Raw genomic sequence first — 16188 nt, forward strand, 5'->3', positions numbered from 1 at the left:
AAACATATATCAAAAATGAAAGGAAACTATAAGGATTATTCTGATGGCTTAAAGTCATTGACTAAATTCTTACTATGGAGAATTTAGTCAGTGACTTTGAACAACATTTTCCAGAAGAATTGTCATTCGTCTGTCTCTAATTTCTATGTCCACGTGTCATGAAAATGTGTGAGACAGGTCATGTTGCATTCACTTTTCACTTCAGGAATGAAGATACCCAGGATGGATTGGTCTGACTGTTACAAGCGTGACAGTCAATGTTTCAGGAGAATCTTGCCATTTTTACAAGAGCTTGCTTGCTTGCTTGCTTGCTTGCTTCCATTTTCTCTGGGAATTAGATTTCTGTAATTCTGATGATATACCCCTGTCAGGGATGTTATTTCCATGGCAAAGCAGTCTGGGAAATGTAAGAATGCGAGGCAGAGAAAAAGTGCTGTCTAATGGTCTGATGCAATGTCCAGCCATGTCTGATGCAATGTCCAGCACAAGACAGTCACAAGGTGACATTTGATTGGCTAGCAGCCACATAAATATGGAAGCAAAGCATGGGCATTCTCTCTCTCATTTGTGAAAAGTCTTCCTGTTACTCTGCCGGTTTGTTTGACAATTTAACTGCTGTATTTGGATATTGGACACTGGACTATGTTTATGGGATTATGGACATTGGTTTCTCTATGGAATTTGTATCCTTTATATACCAACAACTTCTAGAGTGCTATGCGTAAGTGTTATTGTTCTTTGCACATTTTTCTGTAAATAAATGGGTAAATTGTCATGAGTAAGGATGGCAAGCAGGGGGCTCCCATCCAGACTGTTAAGCGCATGCGTAGCACTGAGGAATTAGGTAGCCATTCAAAGAGACACAGATCGGGACCGCCTTAACCTTTGGGGTTTATATGGCTGGGCTTTTCCCACGCTTCTTCAGTTTGTTAGGATTCCTGTTATGTACAAGCAATAAAACATTAGAGACCAGTTCCTTGTCTCAGCGTGTTTCCTGGCAGTTAGGACATAAATAGTGCACCACAAGGACTGATATTTTTTAACCCCAGGGACACAACGCTTAGTGGAATTCTCTCTCCACCAACCCCAAAAGCAATTAGTTAGTTAATTATTAGGTTTATATGCCACTCCAACCTAACTGACTCTGTGTGGTCCAGAGACCTACAATTGATAGTAAGATTAAACAATGTAAAAAATCTCCATCACACCAATAACAATAAAATCCTCAACAGCATGGACTGCCATACAGATAAACATCTTAACAGCTTTATGAAAGGAAAGGAGAGCCTGCAACCTTTCATCACATGCATTTGCATATAGAAAAAGGCCATAACTGCCACACAAGACCAAACTCTGCAGAGGCCCTCCTTGCCATAACTACCACCTGTTCTTTGAGCAGGAACTGTGAGTCCAGGAAAATCCTCAGATTAAGGACATTTTTCAGATTCAGCCATGCAGCAAAGCAAGGCCCCCATGCTCCCCTTTAGCATTCAGCCTCTGGGAATGCCCCTTCCCCTTCTTGCGTGGCAGCAGACTCCTTACCACCTGGTCAGTCCCAAGCTATTTTCTCAGCCATTCTCTGTAGGCATTAACATCTCAGAGGGCAGGCAACTAGAGGACATGAGGAAGCTGGAGGAGGACATGAGGAAGCCAAACAAGTTTCTTTACTGTTTGTTCTCTGGGTGTTGCTTTTTAAACATTGTTCTTGGTGTGTGAGGCAGTTAGCCTGTCATTTGGACAAGAGGAAAGGTAGTTTTCCCCCCTCTAAACCCTTTCCTGAAGGTGAAGATAATTTTTGTTTCTTGCAAGGGCAATTTGACTGGGTCGCTTTTTTGTTTTTATTTTCTGGGTTGCCCTTTGTAGAATTTCTCCTTTGGTCCTTCACTCCGCCTGCCTCTTCTCAGCTATTGCTGCAAGTGAAGCAGAGCAATGCCTTATACCTACCAGGATCCCAGCCCACAGGCTCCTTCTGTGCCCCAAAGTGCCTGTGCCACGCATTCCAGTGGCCACACATACAAGGAGCTGAAGCTTGAATGCCAACAGAAGGGGACCCTCTTTGAGGACTGTGATTTCCCAGCCAACGACTCTTCCCTATTCTACAGTGAGAAACCACCAGTCCCCTTTGTGTGGAAAAGACCAGGGGTAAGTTTGAAACAAGAACTTGTTTTCCGTGAGCAGAAATTTGTACAAAATCAGACAACCTGGACAAGCTTCTCTCCCTCAAGATGATTGATAAATATGTAATATTCCACAGGTTTCACAAGAAGAAGAGGCTGATGTTTCTTGAGTGGCTCACAACTTCCTTCCTTCCAGGGCCCCTGGGTTTCCTCAGTCTCTTCTCCTCTAACCCTCTATTCCAGCTAAATGTATGCCTGTGTCTTATTGAAGATGGCCTGCTACTTTGTTTTCGGATAAGGTTGACCCACATACGCTAAAGTGCAGAATTGGAGCTTCCCTGGCACGGGTTATGAATTTTGGATGAAAATGGCATTGACTATATCTGCCAGTGCTCAAGAAAGAATCAAGAGGAGGAAAAAAAATGGATGCATGAATAAAAGTCAGCCTAATGCATTGGTCACATTTCATTTATTTCTGCTTCATAATTCCTTGTCTCTCATTTGTCTTCTTTAGCTATTACCTGATTTTCATTTATCTGGGGTGCGAAATAATCCAATGAAGGATAATGGAGGAACAAGGTTGTCATGCTGCCAATGAGCAAATCTTTTCTCAAGTAGTAATGCCCAGCAGCCACTTCAAATGTCTGCTGGTTCACTTAATGAACACAAGTACTTCTACACTAGAATTCTAGTTTTATTGAGTACATGTTTGTTTGCAGTTAGCCTACCAGCCTACTGTTTCAAGTATCATGGTTTTTGTGGCAGATGTTCCTCCCAAGAACTGCAAAGCATACTGTGAAGAACTTCAAAAGTGAACTGCCCTGATTCCTAATGCTCATAAACCTGATCTTGGAACAGTCCCCAAAACTCATTGTAATCCATATCACAGGAATATTGTTAGAATAAAATGGTGATAGAGTCATTCACTCTGAATTCCTTGTATGGATGAATAAAATAAATATTTCTCCAAGTGGCCATTGCAAGTTGAGCAGAATATGTGTGAAAAGGTGTTTCATTTTCTCCTTCCCACCATGTATAATTTGGATTCAGAATGCTGTCTTATCCTCCCTGGGATTTATAATAAGGGAATGTCTTACCTAAAGTGTAACTTTTGAGAATATACACATTTACACCTAATTAAACCAAAGTGATTTCTTACCCTACACATTCCATGAGTAAATCTAAGCTCTGTTCAATAAATAAATTACTTGTTACCCATGGCTTGTGATTCTTCTAGGTAGAAAAATGAAAAACCTTTGAATCACACTTTTAACAACTGTAACCAAAAAAACCCAAGAACATTGTTAGTGATGGTTTATTTTAATTGAGCATATTGTTTAAAATTGTATTTATAGAATATTTTTACTTCCTTATGAATCACTCTGTAAGTGATTGGGGAAACAAAAATTTTCACTCAAATTTCTTCCATACACTTTACTTACTTACTTACTTACTTTATTACTTATTACTGGACTTATATGACTGCCCAGCTGATATAATGACTCTAGGCAGCTCACAACAATCCATAAAACATCGCTAAAAACAAAAGTACCCTCCCCCACCAGGCACCAGCCAAACAGCCTCCCAGCTCAACCCCCATCCTAGCCCAGTGCTTGGGGGAAAAGCCAGGTCTTCATGGCCCTCCGGAAGGCTGAAGGGGTAGGGATCCCACCTTGAATTGTACCCAGAAAGCATCTGGGAGCCAGTGCGGCTCATGCAGCAGTGGTGTTAATTGGGTGAATTACAGGGCACCCAAAACTGCGCCTGCTGCTGCATTCCAAACCAGTTGCAGCTTCCAGCTGGTCTTCAAAGGCAGCCCCACATAGAGCACACTGCAGTAATCCAAACAGGAGGTGATTAAGGCATGAGTGACCATGGGCAAGGTGTCCCAGTCCAGGAACGGGTACAATTGGCACATAAAAAGGATTTATGCAAAGGCCCCGCTGGCCATGGCTGCTACCTGCTCTTCCAGCAGGAGTCATGAGTCAAGAGGACCCCCAAATTGCACACCAGATCTGTCCAGGGGAGTGTTACCCCATCCAGAGCCAGAGATGTCATCTCTCCTGACCCCGAGGGGCTTAAAACCCACAACCACTCCATCTTGCTGGGGTTGAGTCGCAGCCAGTTTGTCCCCGTCCAGGCCCTAACACCCTCCAGGCCCTGAACCAGCACCTGAACAGCATCGCTTGCCAGCATGGGGTTTATATCTCAGCTTATGCATGTCATGCCTTATCCTATCATATAATATTTAAGCATTTAAAGCATTTAAAATTTATTTAAGTGGTTTTAAGTTGTCACATTTCATTCAGAGTATTCATTACAGATAACTGAAAAGAGAGAAACTGTTTCCTCTGCTCTTCCTTCCATAGAAAAGCAAGCAATACTTTTAAAGAAATACCCTCTAAGCATGATAATATTTCCCTTGGTTAAATTTAAGTACATTATCATGACAAATTTTACTTGGTGCTAACATGGCAAAGTAAGGTTGCTGCTAAGCCTAGAATACAGGAAAGTTGATAGGTTGAAGTCCAGAAGGTTAAGAAAGATATGTATTGACTTTCTGATTGCTTCCAGATACAGCTATCAGCACACAGTTTCTAGGAATGGGTGTAGCTTTCTTCTTTGTCTATTTATTTTACGTTGCGTGTAAGCCAGCCACTTCATATGCCTCAGGGCAGTTCACAACAGTAAGATTCTGTTGCTAATTCTTTTCTAGCTTTGGAAACCTTGTCCTTCCAAGGGTGACTTGTGAACTCACAGGAGCAATGGGCTAGTTTAATTGTCTCTATATTTCCCTGACTTGCTTTCTTCCCCCCTTTGGGTGTGCCTGGTTTTGTATGACTTTTTTCCCACCATATTTTTGTAAATTGCCTTGAGGCAAAGCAATATAGGCAAATATGCAACAAATCTGAAATTTCATAAAACTAATATATTCAAATACATCATTAGAAGCGTATAGTATTATGACCTATTTCATATCCATTGTTTATCAAAATCCACTTGTCCCTGTTGAACTTTAAGCTAAAAATGCTTGGTTAACACAGTTCAAATCATTAAAAGAAAACTGTAGATAGTAAATAATGCATTAAATCAACACTATAAACTATGTCAAGTTAAGATATGAACCCCAAATTTTGGGTGTGGCACTCCATATATAAGATTGTAGTCCAAGAATAGTTTCCAATTAAAACCAAACTCTATGCCTAATACCATTTTTAAATACAAAGTTATCCTAGACCTCAAGGCATAATCCCACAGGTTAGTTAGCTGTTCATCCATAAAGGTAATCAAAATTATTTTCAAATGCATATAACATCCTTGCAGCCATTAACATATATCTAGAATCACTTAAGCTGCCAAATTGCACTTTAAGCTGCAATTTGGCAGCTTAAAATCATCATCAACATCATCCTCATCCTCATCCCCATCATCATGGCAGATCTCTGGGTCAAAACCTGACAAGTTTCCTGGCCTATTTCTTTCTGAGCTCCTGTCCCCATATGAATTGATCTGCTTTGTCACAGATCTACATATTGTTACATGGGTGTAAATGAAAAGTAGGGACTTTTTTGGTCTTCAGTCAGCACTCCCCAAACTGATTCCCTCCAAATGTGTTTAATTAACATTTCTATAAAACTAGATAGTGTGCCAGGTTGGCTAGGGGTTATGAAAAGGGTAGTCCAAAACATCTAGTATAGTTGAGGTGGGAAAGATCGACCTAGATTGTAAGATTCCATCCCAGGAATACTGGGCTTTGAATATTTTTATTTCAGCTGTTTTTAAAAGGATCTGATCTGCTGAATTTCCTGATTTCTTCTGTCTCATATTCCTAAATATTGCAAGTATTTTTTTCAAAAAGCTCATGCTGGTTTTTTGTTTGTTTGTTTTATGTTTTACTTTAATGTACTGGTATATTTATTATTGATGTTGTCTCCTACTTTTCATGTGTTATGTAAACCACTCTGGTAGTGTTTTTTTTAAAGATAAACAGCATTAGATAAGCTAGAAACTGAGAGCTGCCCATCAACCACTGTTCTTGTCCAATAAATATGCCTACTCAGCCCATCTATATTTTACCTCTTTGGCTTCAATCAGAGTTTTCTGTGCATGCAATTATTCTGCTCTGTACTGTAGTGATATGAAACTGGTTCCAGAACACAGAATTCAAATAATTTGAGGACCTAAAGTCAAGTGTCACTTTCTAGCATAGTAAAATGCAGAAAGAGTGTACACTTTTGGGGAGTGGAGCTTCAGTCCTCTATATAACTTTCTATCTTCCTCCCTGATTAGTAGAAACAAACTATCACAGGCACATAAGCAAGTTAAGTCTGCATTTTGCACTGGTTGGATGGATGGATGGATGGATGGCACAATGTTGTTAAAGCAGAGTTATTCTTTCCCTCACTTGGTTCTTTTAGCACAGTGGACTTGTTTTCATGCCCCTGTTAATGGAGACTACTTAATAGTCTGTCTATTGCTTCCCTACAAATGCTTACATTAGACACTATAAAAATACAAAACACCTACCCCCAAAGAATTCCTTCTTTATCCTGAGCCTTTTGCTTTTGATGCTGTAATTTGAATTCCTGGACTGAGCAGCAGCTGAACTCAGTGGCCTAAATCATTCCACCAGGCTGCCCCTGTTTCCTGTGCTACAATATTCTATGGGCCAATCAATGCTTTTGTGTGGCTGAGTTCCTTCACAGGAACTGCATGACTAGAGGGTTGAAAAAGCAGGTGGTGCTGATGATGACCTGTCTTTTGTTCTCTGTAATCAGGACACACTGGAAAGGCAGTGAGCAGCTGGAATGTTGCTGACCAAGTCACCGGCTCTCCAATATTTTGTCTGAAACATGTGAAATATTTGTGATGTGAGGGGTGCAGGAGCGCAGTCCGGTTATTGCCCGATACTAAATTTTTAAACTATCCATAGTTACTGCAAACCTTGCAATTGCAATAATTGCCTTGATGCCAGTCATCATTTCTCAATCTCACCTGCTTTGTAGACATAATAAGTGACTTCCAGGTCATCTGTGAGGAGGGAAGCTTTGCTGTACAAGCATGTTCCTCTGTTAGATTCTGTCTGCAGAATCATCTCTTGGCATTTTCAGTCTTGCTTTCCCTGCCCTCTGCTGGTGATGTGGCTTTTTGTTGGGTGTGTGTGTGTGTGTTTTAACCATGGCATTTCTGGTTATATGTTGTTGGGATGGTTTTAATCTTTGTACACCACCCAGAGCCACTGCAATGAGATGGGTGGCTTTATAAATCATTTACATACATGCATAAATAAGCAAATCCTGTACTGATTGCTAAAATTGCTTTCTTTCCTTTCCCCTGGAAAGGACTTTCCCTCCATCTACTCTTCTGTGGGTTACTATTTTTGCATACCAAACTGTTCTCTGCATATGCCTGCGTTCCTGGAATATCTGCTGGTGTAATGCCTGCTTGTTAGGTGTACATTTAAACTTTCTCTATTTAAATATTTTAGTAAAACGAATATTACGTTATTAATTAAGGGAACAACCATTCGAAAGGACTGCATCCAAAGACTTGCTCTTCAACCTCTTATTTTTAGAAGTTCTCTTGTCTGGGACACGAAACAGAATCCTTTTACTATATTCCCTTGTTGGAATAGAGAACTAATGTTACTTAGCTTCCAGTAAGAACAGATGTACTGCCTTATGAATTGAGTTGAACCATTTACTTAGGTATGAAATGTAGCCTAGAGCCTCTATCTATCAGCAGCACGTTCATAGCAGCACCGCAAAAACAGGTGTTCTGCCTAGACTGCCTTAGGTGAGCAGATGGCCCCTTTTTACAGATCTTAACTATTTCTGCACCACAGTCCTGTTGCATCCCTTTACCAAAGAACAAGTGGTGATTACCAGTAGAAAATCTGGTAATTTGGGAAGAAAGGAGAGGGTTTTTAAAAATTTCTTGGGCAAAGGAGGAACACATATCTGTGTATTTCGGTTACTTTGTAATATTATAATAAGGTCAGATGAATAAACTGTACATTCCAGCATGTAATAAAGTTTGACAGAGAGTTCACATTTGTTAATTGTCAAACTGCCTCTGGAGAGAAGAGATTCAAAATTATGAGAAGGTCATCTTCTAATCCAGTGTTTCTCAGCCTCAGCAACTTTAAGATGTGTGGACTTCAACTCCCAGAATTCTGGGAGTTGAAGTCCACACATCTTAAAGTTGCCAAGGTTGAGTAACACTGTTCTAATCAGATCATGGTTCTTGTTTTCCTATCTTCTTCAAGGAAATTGTTAAAGACCCACAGTTTATCCTTGGAGGAGCCACAAGAACTGACATTTGCCAAGGAGAACTTGGTGAGTATTTTTCCACTCGGATCATTTTTGCTCTGTTTGGCACCAGGCAAATCAGGTAGCCCTATTTAGACATTCTGTTAAAGTGTGGAGGCTCCCAAGTAGATAGAGCCTGGAACCTCCCTCTACCTGCTCTCCCTGTGTTCAACTGGAGACCTGAAGGCTAGGTGGACTCAGGTTGACCACAAGATCAACACTCCTGTTCTTGTATTCCAAAACCCTAGTGAAGTTTGCATTGAAGGTGTCCTTCAGATATCTAGTAGAACCAATGGAGGCTTGGGGAGAGACAAGAGGGCCAATATGCATCTCTCTTCTTGTCAAACCATGTGTTCAACTGATTGGCTGAAGCAGGAACTGACTATGAAGAAAAGATTATTAGTCCAGTACAAGCTAAAGCCATATGTAGCACCACATGCACCCAAATCTGATAGAAATTTAGAACTGAAAGGGATCTTGGAGGTCATCTAATCTCATCATCTGCTAAATACAGGATTCCATCAAAAAAGGCCCAAGGCAATGTTTGCATTTCAACAGCCACATCCAGCAATAAGCATTCTGCAGACAGTGAGCAGAGTTCATAATCTGCACTTTTCACCTAATGAGGTACATTTTCTGTCTGTGTGTGCAGCAGTTGCTTTAGAGCATAATTCCTCTACTATGCAACAAATATGATTGGCAGAATCAGGAGTGAGTAAAAAAAGGAGACCTCTCAAAGAACAAAAAAGCAGATTAGTAATTCGGTCCAATGTATCGTCATGAACAAGCTTTATTGAGTTCATTCCTGGATAGGAAAGCTGAAAACTGAAGTCAAAATACCATACTAACTATACCTTACAAGTTCTCCATTTTGAAAATCAACCAAAACAATTAAGATGCCCTTTGAAATGTGCAACTACCAAAGTAGAACCAGGAGTTCCAGGCAAAACATGTAGGCATTATTTAATGGGAAATATTTTTTTCTTATTTATAATTAGATCAAACATATAACCTGTACATTGTTCTATATAATTTTTCAGGTGATTGTTGGCTGTTAGCAGCTCTAGCATCTCTTACTCTTAATGAAAAAGTATTAGCCAGAGTTGTGCCACAGAATCAAGATTTTGGGCCAGGTTATGCCGGAATATTTCATTTCCAGGTAACCCTTCCACACACTCTTGCATGAAAGAATGAATGTTGAATATCCTGGGAACTGGAAAATCCAGATGTTATTGAATTACAACTGTCAGCATCCTTTATATTTAGTTCTGCTACTTGACATGGCTAGGAACTGTGATTCAAGCACATCTGGGAAACAGAGGAACCTACTGCCATTTTATTATCTTTGACAGGTCAGAACTTTAATACTCTTATCTCTGAGATTTATACTGCAGTAGTTTCACTATCGGACAATATGTGTTGCCTGCCTAGACCATAAATCAAGTCTGGAATGAAATTTCTTTCTTCCTTTATTAGATTTATATCCCGTCTTTCCTTCAAGAGCTCAAGGTGGTATACATGGTGTTCCCTCCTCCCATTTTCCTGTGAGATTGGTTGGGCTAAGAGAAAGTGAATGGCCCACAGTTACCCAGTGAGATTCCATGGCTGAGGTGGGGCTATAACAATTTCCCTAGAGCCAATCCATAGCCACCACCTTCACTTTTTTCATGGTTTCACACAATTACAAGGGCATGGCTGATACAACGAAGAATCTTGCAGCATGTTTTTAGGTCATAAGCTTTTCTATCTATCAAATGCATGGATTTCGTTTTTCTTTTAGTGGAGCATGATTCAGTTCACATCATTCTCATGTTCAGACCAGCAGCTGAGAGATACTTTTATGTTGCTGCCCTTTCTGTGTGCTGTTCCACCACATCCATAAAAGTAAAAGCTTCTCCTAACCTTCATCCCCAATGCCTAAAGCTGTATTGGCACTTCCCGGTTCTACTTCAATTATCCCTGGCTTATTACCATTATTTAATGATTCTCTATTTGTCTTTCCCGAGATAGTTTTGGCAGCACAATGAATGGCTGGATATTGTTATTGATGACCGCTTGCCCACTTTCAAAGACCGTTTGGTTTTTCTGCACTCAGCTGATCTCAATGAATTCTGGAGTGCATTGTTGGAAAAAGCCTATGCCAAGTATGTAGATAATTTGATCTTGATCTTGTCCTTTCTTTCCCCAGCTGTCATGATTTATAATCCTGAAATTGCAGTCCCAATCTTATAAATATTGTACCATATGTGTTTTAATTGTAGATGGACTTAATCAAGGTTTATTTGTTTGTTCGTTCATTTGTTCGTCCATTATTACATTTGTATGCTGCCCAACTCCCAACAACTCTGGGCAGTGCTCACAAGTAAAAACATTACAAAAAAGATACAATCAGAAGCTAAAATAGCAATAGGACAAAAGATAGAAAGAGGACAGAAACCAGACTGGAATGGAAAAAAGAATCCAAGGGGATTTCACTCACCCTTGCCAAAGGTCTGGGTGAAAAGTCAGGCCTTCAAGCCCCTTCAAAACACCAGTAGGGTTGGGGGCCATCTGGATCTTTTGGGGGGAACTTCATTCCAGAGGGCAGGTGCTGCTACAGAGAAGGTACACTTCCAGGGTCCCAGTAAATGACATTGTTTAATCAGAGGAAGGTTGGTGTTTCAGAAAGCGCAACTTCTGCTGTTAAATGCTGCTCATTGTCAGTGCACCAGATTCTGATTAGTGCAAGGGAGGGATACAGACCCAGCATCAAAAGTTTATGGAAAAGATTGACACAAAAGGATAGAAACATCAAGACTAAGAAAGGTCAGGCACTAAAGCAACAGAATGGTTAGGCTAATATGGTTAGGCTAGAGTAGCTTAGCTCAAAGAAGGCTTAAAGTACCCAGAGGTTCACAGGAATTCTGGTTGATTAAATAAAATGGGGATATGCAATTAATTTCTCCTTATTTCATCTGGATTATCATTATTTTCATTATCTTCAAAACATTTGAGAGATTTCAAGGGAAGCCAAACAAGTCTTTGCAACAGCTGCACAAAATGTCAGAGTTCCACTAATCCTGAATTTGCTTTACAACACTTTACTCCTAGTAGTTTCAGTGGAGGATATTTTGACTTTTTATGTCACTTAAGCCCCATAGGTGTTCCTGCATGTTGTGGGCAAGCCATGATACACTAGCATCTCTGTACAATGAGTTAAGTATATATATATTTAAAAATGCCAACAGGAGATTCTCACGGCACCTGAACATGTTTGAAGTCAGAGGGATGGGACCTCACTGTCTCTATGCATGTGTATTTCGTTGTCAATCTCAGGCTGAACGGCAGTTATGAAGCTCTAAAAGGTGGAAGTTCAATTGAAGCCATGGAAGACTTCACTGGTGGAGTTGGAGAAACATTTGAAGTTAAAAAGGCTCCAAAAAATTTCTATGAATTCTTACAGAGAGCTCTTCAGAGAGGCTCAATGGTGGGCTGTTCTATTGATGTAAGTAGAAGTATAAATACGAGTCTGAGTTTTCTGACAGGATATTTCCTCAAGTTAGTAGGCCCCAAAGCAGCTTTGAAAATATGGTATGGAATAGGGCACAGAAAAGGAATATGGTGTCCTCATGTTGCTTTGGACAATTCTAATCAATTCCAGCCATCATAGCTAATAGCAAGTTGCAATCCAAAGCATGTAGTAGGCTTCAGATGGCTGCTTCTGGAGAATATTATCAGGGAATGCTCCTAATATGTAGTAATATGTTTTGGAATACTGTTACAGGACTTTCACTTGTCTTTGGTTAACTGAGGGCCAGTTCATAAAAAGCCAGCAGCCTCCACACAATTTTTTTCTCTACATGATTCTTCCAAATTGTCAGCCAGCAATCTTCTTGGGCTCCCCATAAAGCTCCTAAACTGGCATCTTCTGGAAAGTACTAGCTTAGGAAGTCTGCCCTAATATTAAACGAAGAACCATGGGGATAATGATGATGCAAGTTTCAGCTCCTTTTCCCTAGCCTGCTGGGGATTCTTGCTAAGGTTTCTCTTAGCAAAACCTGGAACTGGGGCTTGTACTCAGTTAATCCCTCCTGCCAATAGTGTTGAGATTCTGAGCTGAACTGATAAGCCATGACTTAATTTAACCTGGAGGCCATATTGTTTGTGCTTCAGATATTTAAGAAACCAGCCACAGGAACCCTTGATTCATTTCTTACAGGCTTTGCTTGGGAAGAGGGCTGAAAACTCCATTTCTCAAGATTCCATATAATTCTAAGCAGAAAATGTTTTTATGACTATCAATTTAGAATTGTGACAAAATGTGAGCCAGACCACTGGCTGCTTTGTTCATTCCATATTAACTGGATCTAAATGTGACCATGTCAATAAATTAAATAATACACACTGTGCCCTACCATGTTGTGATATGAAAGGTCCCCTGTGCAAGCACCAAGTCATGTCTTTGGGGTGATGCCGCTTTTGTGACGTTTTCTTGGCAGACTATAGGGGGGTGTTTGCCATTGCCTTCCCCAGCTGTCACCTTCCCCAGCAAGCCGGGTACTCCTTTTACCAACCTCGGAAGGATGGAAGGCTGAGTCGACCTGAGCCGGCTACCTGAGAATCCAGCTTCCACTGGGATCAAACTTGGGTCGTGGGGAGAATTTTGGTTGCAATGCTGCTGCCTACCACTCTGCGCCACACAAGGCTCTGCCCTACCATGTTAATATGTAGGAAATCCTAGTTATTTCAGTGGGACTTACTGTATGAGCATTTATAACAGCAGTATACCACACGCCTTCAGCCAAGAGCCACATCTGGTCTTTGAGTTGCACACCAGGGAGCATGATCCCCAAAGTAGTGAGCAGGGGCAATCATTTTCATTCTTTTTGCCCTTACACTGAATTAAAAATAACTACATTTACCCTATTTTCCTGAGATAACCATAAGCTATGCCCCAAATAATGTACTTTCAGTGTGGAAATGTCATCTTGGATTCACTAAAAATATATTAAAGGAGACAGCTGAGGGTTTTTTCTGTCTAATCTTCCTGGGAGGACAGGTAATCTTACATTCAGAGTTGTCTTTCTTGCAAATAAATATGATCATATGACTGCTCTGTGGTCAAGAATTTAATCATTTCTCCCTTTCTATCACATGATTCAGTATAACTACATTTGGCAGTCCCTGGGAACTGCAGCCATGGCTTTGAGAGACAATTTCTTGACTCCTTCATCAACTTCCTCCTTATTATTGAACTACAACCATTTCTGATTTCTCCTTCTCAATCCCATCCACATATAAATCAATTTGCAGCACTCACAGTTTATATCTTGTTCATCCTACAAGTTGCTCAGAATCATATCCCAAAACTATGAGACCTACACAGATTCTGTGTGGTAAGTGAGGTTGAGAGAGAGCAATGGGTTGTAGATGGATTCCGACTGGAACAGGGATTTTCATTTCTCACAGCCAAGCCTTGGAAATTTTGTAGTAAGTCCCTTCCATTAGTAGTCTCTTCTGCAGCTTCCTCTGTAGCCTTAAAACCTGCTCCAAGGATTGGGAGTCTTGCAAAACAAACTTGGGAATGGGAATGATGCAGGGAAGATGAGGAAAGGGATAAGTGGAAGTCTGCACATGCAATGCTGGGCTTCAGCTTGGGCACAACATGGCACTGGAAATAATTTGTAAGTGTTCTTTTAATGGCATTAGATGGCAATGCTAACCTTTTGTTCATTTTGTATTTCATAGGCGTGTCTTATTTTTAAGAGGTGCTACACCTTCCTGCATATACTTATGAAAACAAGCATGATTTCAATAAAGCAAAAAGGGTTATTTTTTTAAAAAAATGTTTCCATTTTTTAGATCAGCAGTGCAGCTGAGTCAGAAGCTCGAACCCCATATGGTCTCCTAAAAGGTCATGCATATTCAGTAACTGGTCTTGATGAGGTAAGAGCCTTCTTATTATAATACTCCTCACCAGAAAGAGGATGGCTAGAAAATAATCTAATCCCAATTAGATTTGGGCCACCATATCTGAGCTGCAGAAATCCACACCACCACTAGATGGCAGCAAAGAAGTACAGAAAACACTGCTGCTCTCTAGTGGTGCCTGGATTTTTGCAGCCTAGCTATGGCAGCCCTAAATTCAATGGAAAGAAAATCAATGTTTGGAAATAGAGCTCGCTTGCTCATTCCATTCTCAGGATCAGGTATGATATAATGGAAGATACTTTGTTGCACCAGTAAGATGTGGCAACATGCTTATTAGAAAACACATGGGGACAAGCTTCTAGTCCAGGCTAAGCCATAGTGCAGTTTGTAAAAGCAAATGGCGTATACAGTAGTTTAATACAGTGTTTCTCAACCTCAGCAACTTTAAGAAGAGCGGACTTCAACTTCTAGCATTCCCCGTGCTGGCTGGGGAATTCTGGGAGTTGAAGTCCACACATTTTGAAGTTGTGGAGGTTGAGAAACCCTGGTTTAATGCATCAGTCACACCTGAGGCCTTCTGAGCAGTCAGAAACACCCTCTTATATTCTCATGTTCTCCCAATGGCAAGTCCTCAATCCAGCTCAACCTCCTGTCTCTCTGTCTTATCCTGTTACCTCTTCAGTTCATGAATTATTCTGTGTGTGTGCTTATAAATCCATGTCTGTCTGCAGTGAGTTGGGTTGGTTGCTTTTTTCACTCACACACTTCTTAATTTATTTTAAAGTGGGAATCAATTAATAGGAGAAGAGATGCTTAATACCATAAACTTTCTGTGTTTGTCCATTGCTCATTTAACAATGTCCATCCAAATGGTCAATCAGTTGAATTAAAAGCGACAATACTAATGATACATTAATTTGTTATCCCCCATCAAATTATATTTAAAAATGTGCATAGCCCAACTTTTTGATATGCCGTTCAGAGGCTGAGGTGACCATAAGAACTACAGCTGACTTTCAGTACAGGCTATATAATTATGGCATTGTATTTAGTAGATCTTATTTAGATTAAGCAGTCAAAGTGCAGTCTTCCTGAAATGGAAAGTCATTCTATTTTTTTTTCCTTGCTTGCTTTGGTTCTGCATAGGTCAACTACCAAGGGCGGACAGTGAAGCTCATTCGAGTTAGGAATCCATGGGGCAAAGTGGAATGGAATGGTGCCTGGAGTGACAAGTTAGTATTCTCTGGTCTAGGAACTTACAATATGCCCATGGTAAAAGGAATCCCAAATTATTAACAATGTAATCATCATGCTTAAAAAAAGGTTAAATAGAGAAGTAAGGCATGAAATATATTTCCAGTCCCAACATTTCTAGAGGTAGCTAGTTTGGAAGCCCCTGCTCTGGATCGTACATGGATGCTATTGTTGTCCTGACAAGCAAGAACCATGCCGAGATGAGGAATAAGTCTCTAGTGTTTTATTACTGCTACAGTAGACAGAAAATCCTACCAAACTGAAGAAGCGTGAGAAAACCCATACAGATAAACCCCAAAAGTCAAGGCAGATCTGTTCTGTGTCTCTTTGAATGACAGCTCAAATTCTCTCTACTACGCATGCATTTTCCCTCCTGGATAGGGCCCCCCTCCTGCTCACCATCAGTGGTCATGACAATTGTTCCTTGTAGTCTTCTGCTCTTGATTTTTCTATTATAGTTCTGCTGTTTTGTTACTTGTTTTATTATTTAAATCTTCTTATAGCAAGAAAGGAAAGTATGTCACTCAGAGTCCTACTGTATTGAATTCTGGCAAATCATTAAATCAATCAATCAATCAATAGCAATGGGGGAAAAG

General features: G+C 40.4%; 1 protein-coding gene across 1 annotated transcript in view; it reads left to right on the top strand.

Annotated features, from left to right (window-relative positions):
- The first annotated feature begins 1663 nt into the window (after window positions 1–1663).
- CAPN9 (calpain 9) overlaps window positions 1664–16188 on the top strand; it is a 34309-nt gene continuing 19784 nt past the window's right edge. The window contains exons 1-7 of the mRNA XM_063307194.1: window positions 1664–2142; window positions 8386–8455; window positions 9469–9587; window positions 10439–10572; window positions 11744–11912; window positions 14270–14353; window positions 15485–15570. Coding sequence (XP_063163264.1) covers window positions 1930–2142; window positions 8386–8455; window positions 9469–9587; window positions 10439–10572; window positions 11744–11912; window positions 14270–14353; window positions 15485–15570 — 875 coding nt within the window. The 5' untranslated portion in view covers window positions 1664–1929. The remainder of the gene's footprint in view (window positions 2143–8385; window positions 8456–9468; window positions 9588–10438; window positions 10573–11743; window positions 11913–14269; window positions 14354–15484; window positions 15571–16188) is intronic.

Source organism: Candoia aspera, chromosome 1, assembly GCF_035149785.1.
Source record: "Candoia aspera isolate rCanAsp1 chromosome 1, rCanAsp1.hap2, whole genome shotgun sequence".
NCBI lineage: Eukaryota > Metazoa > Chordata > Lepidosauria > Squamata > Boidae > Candoia > Candoia aspera.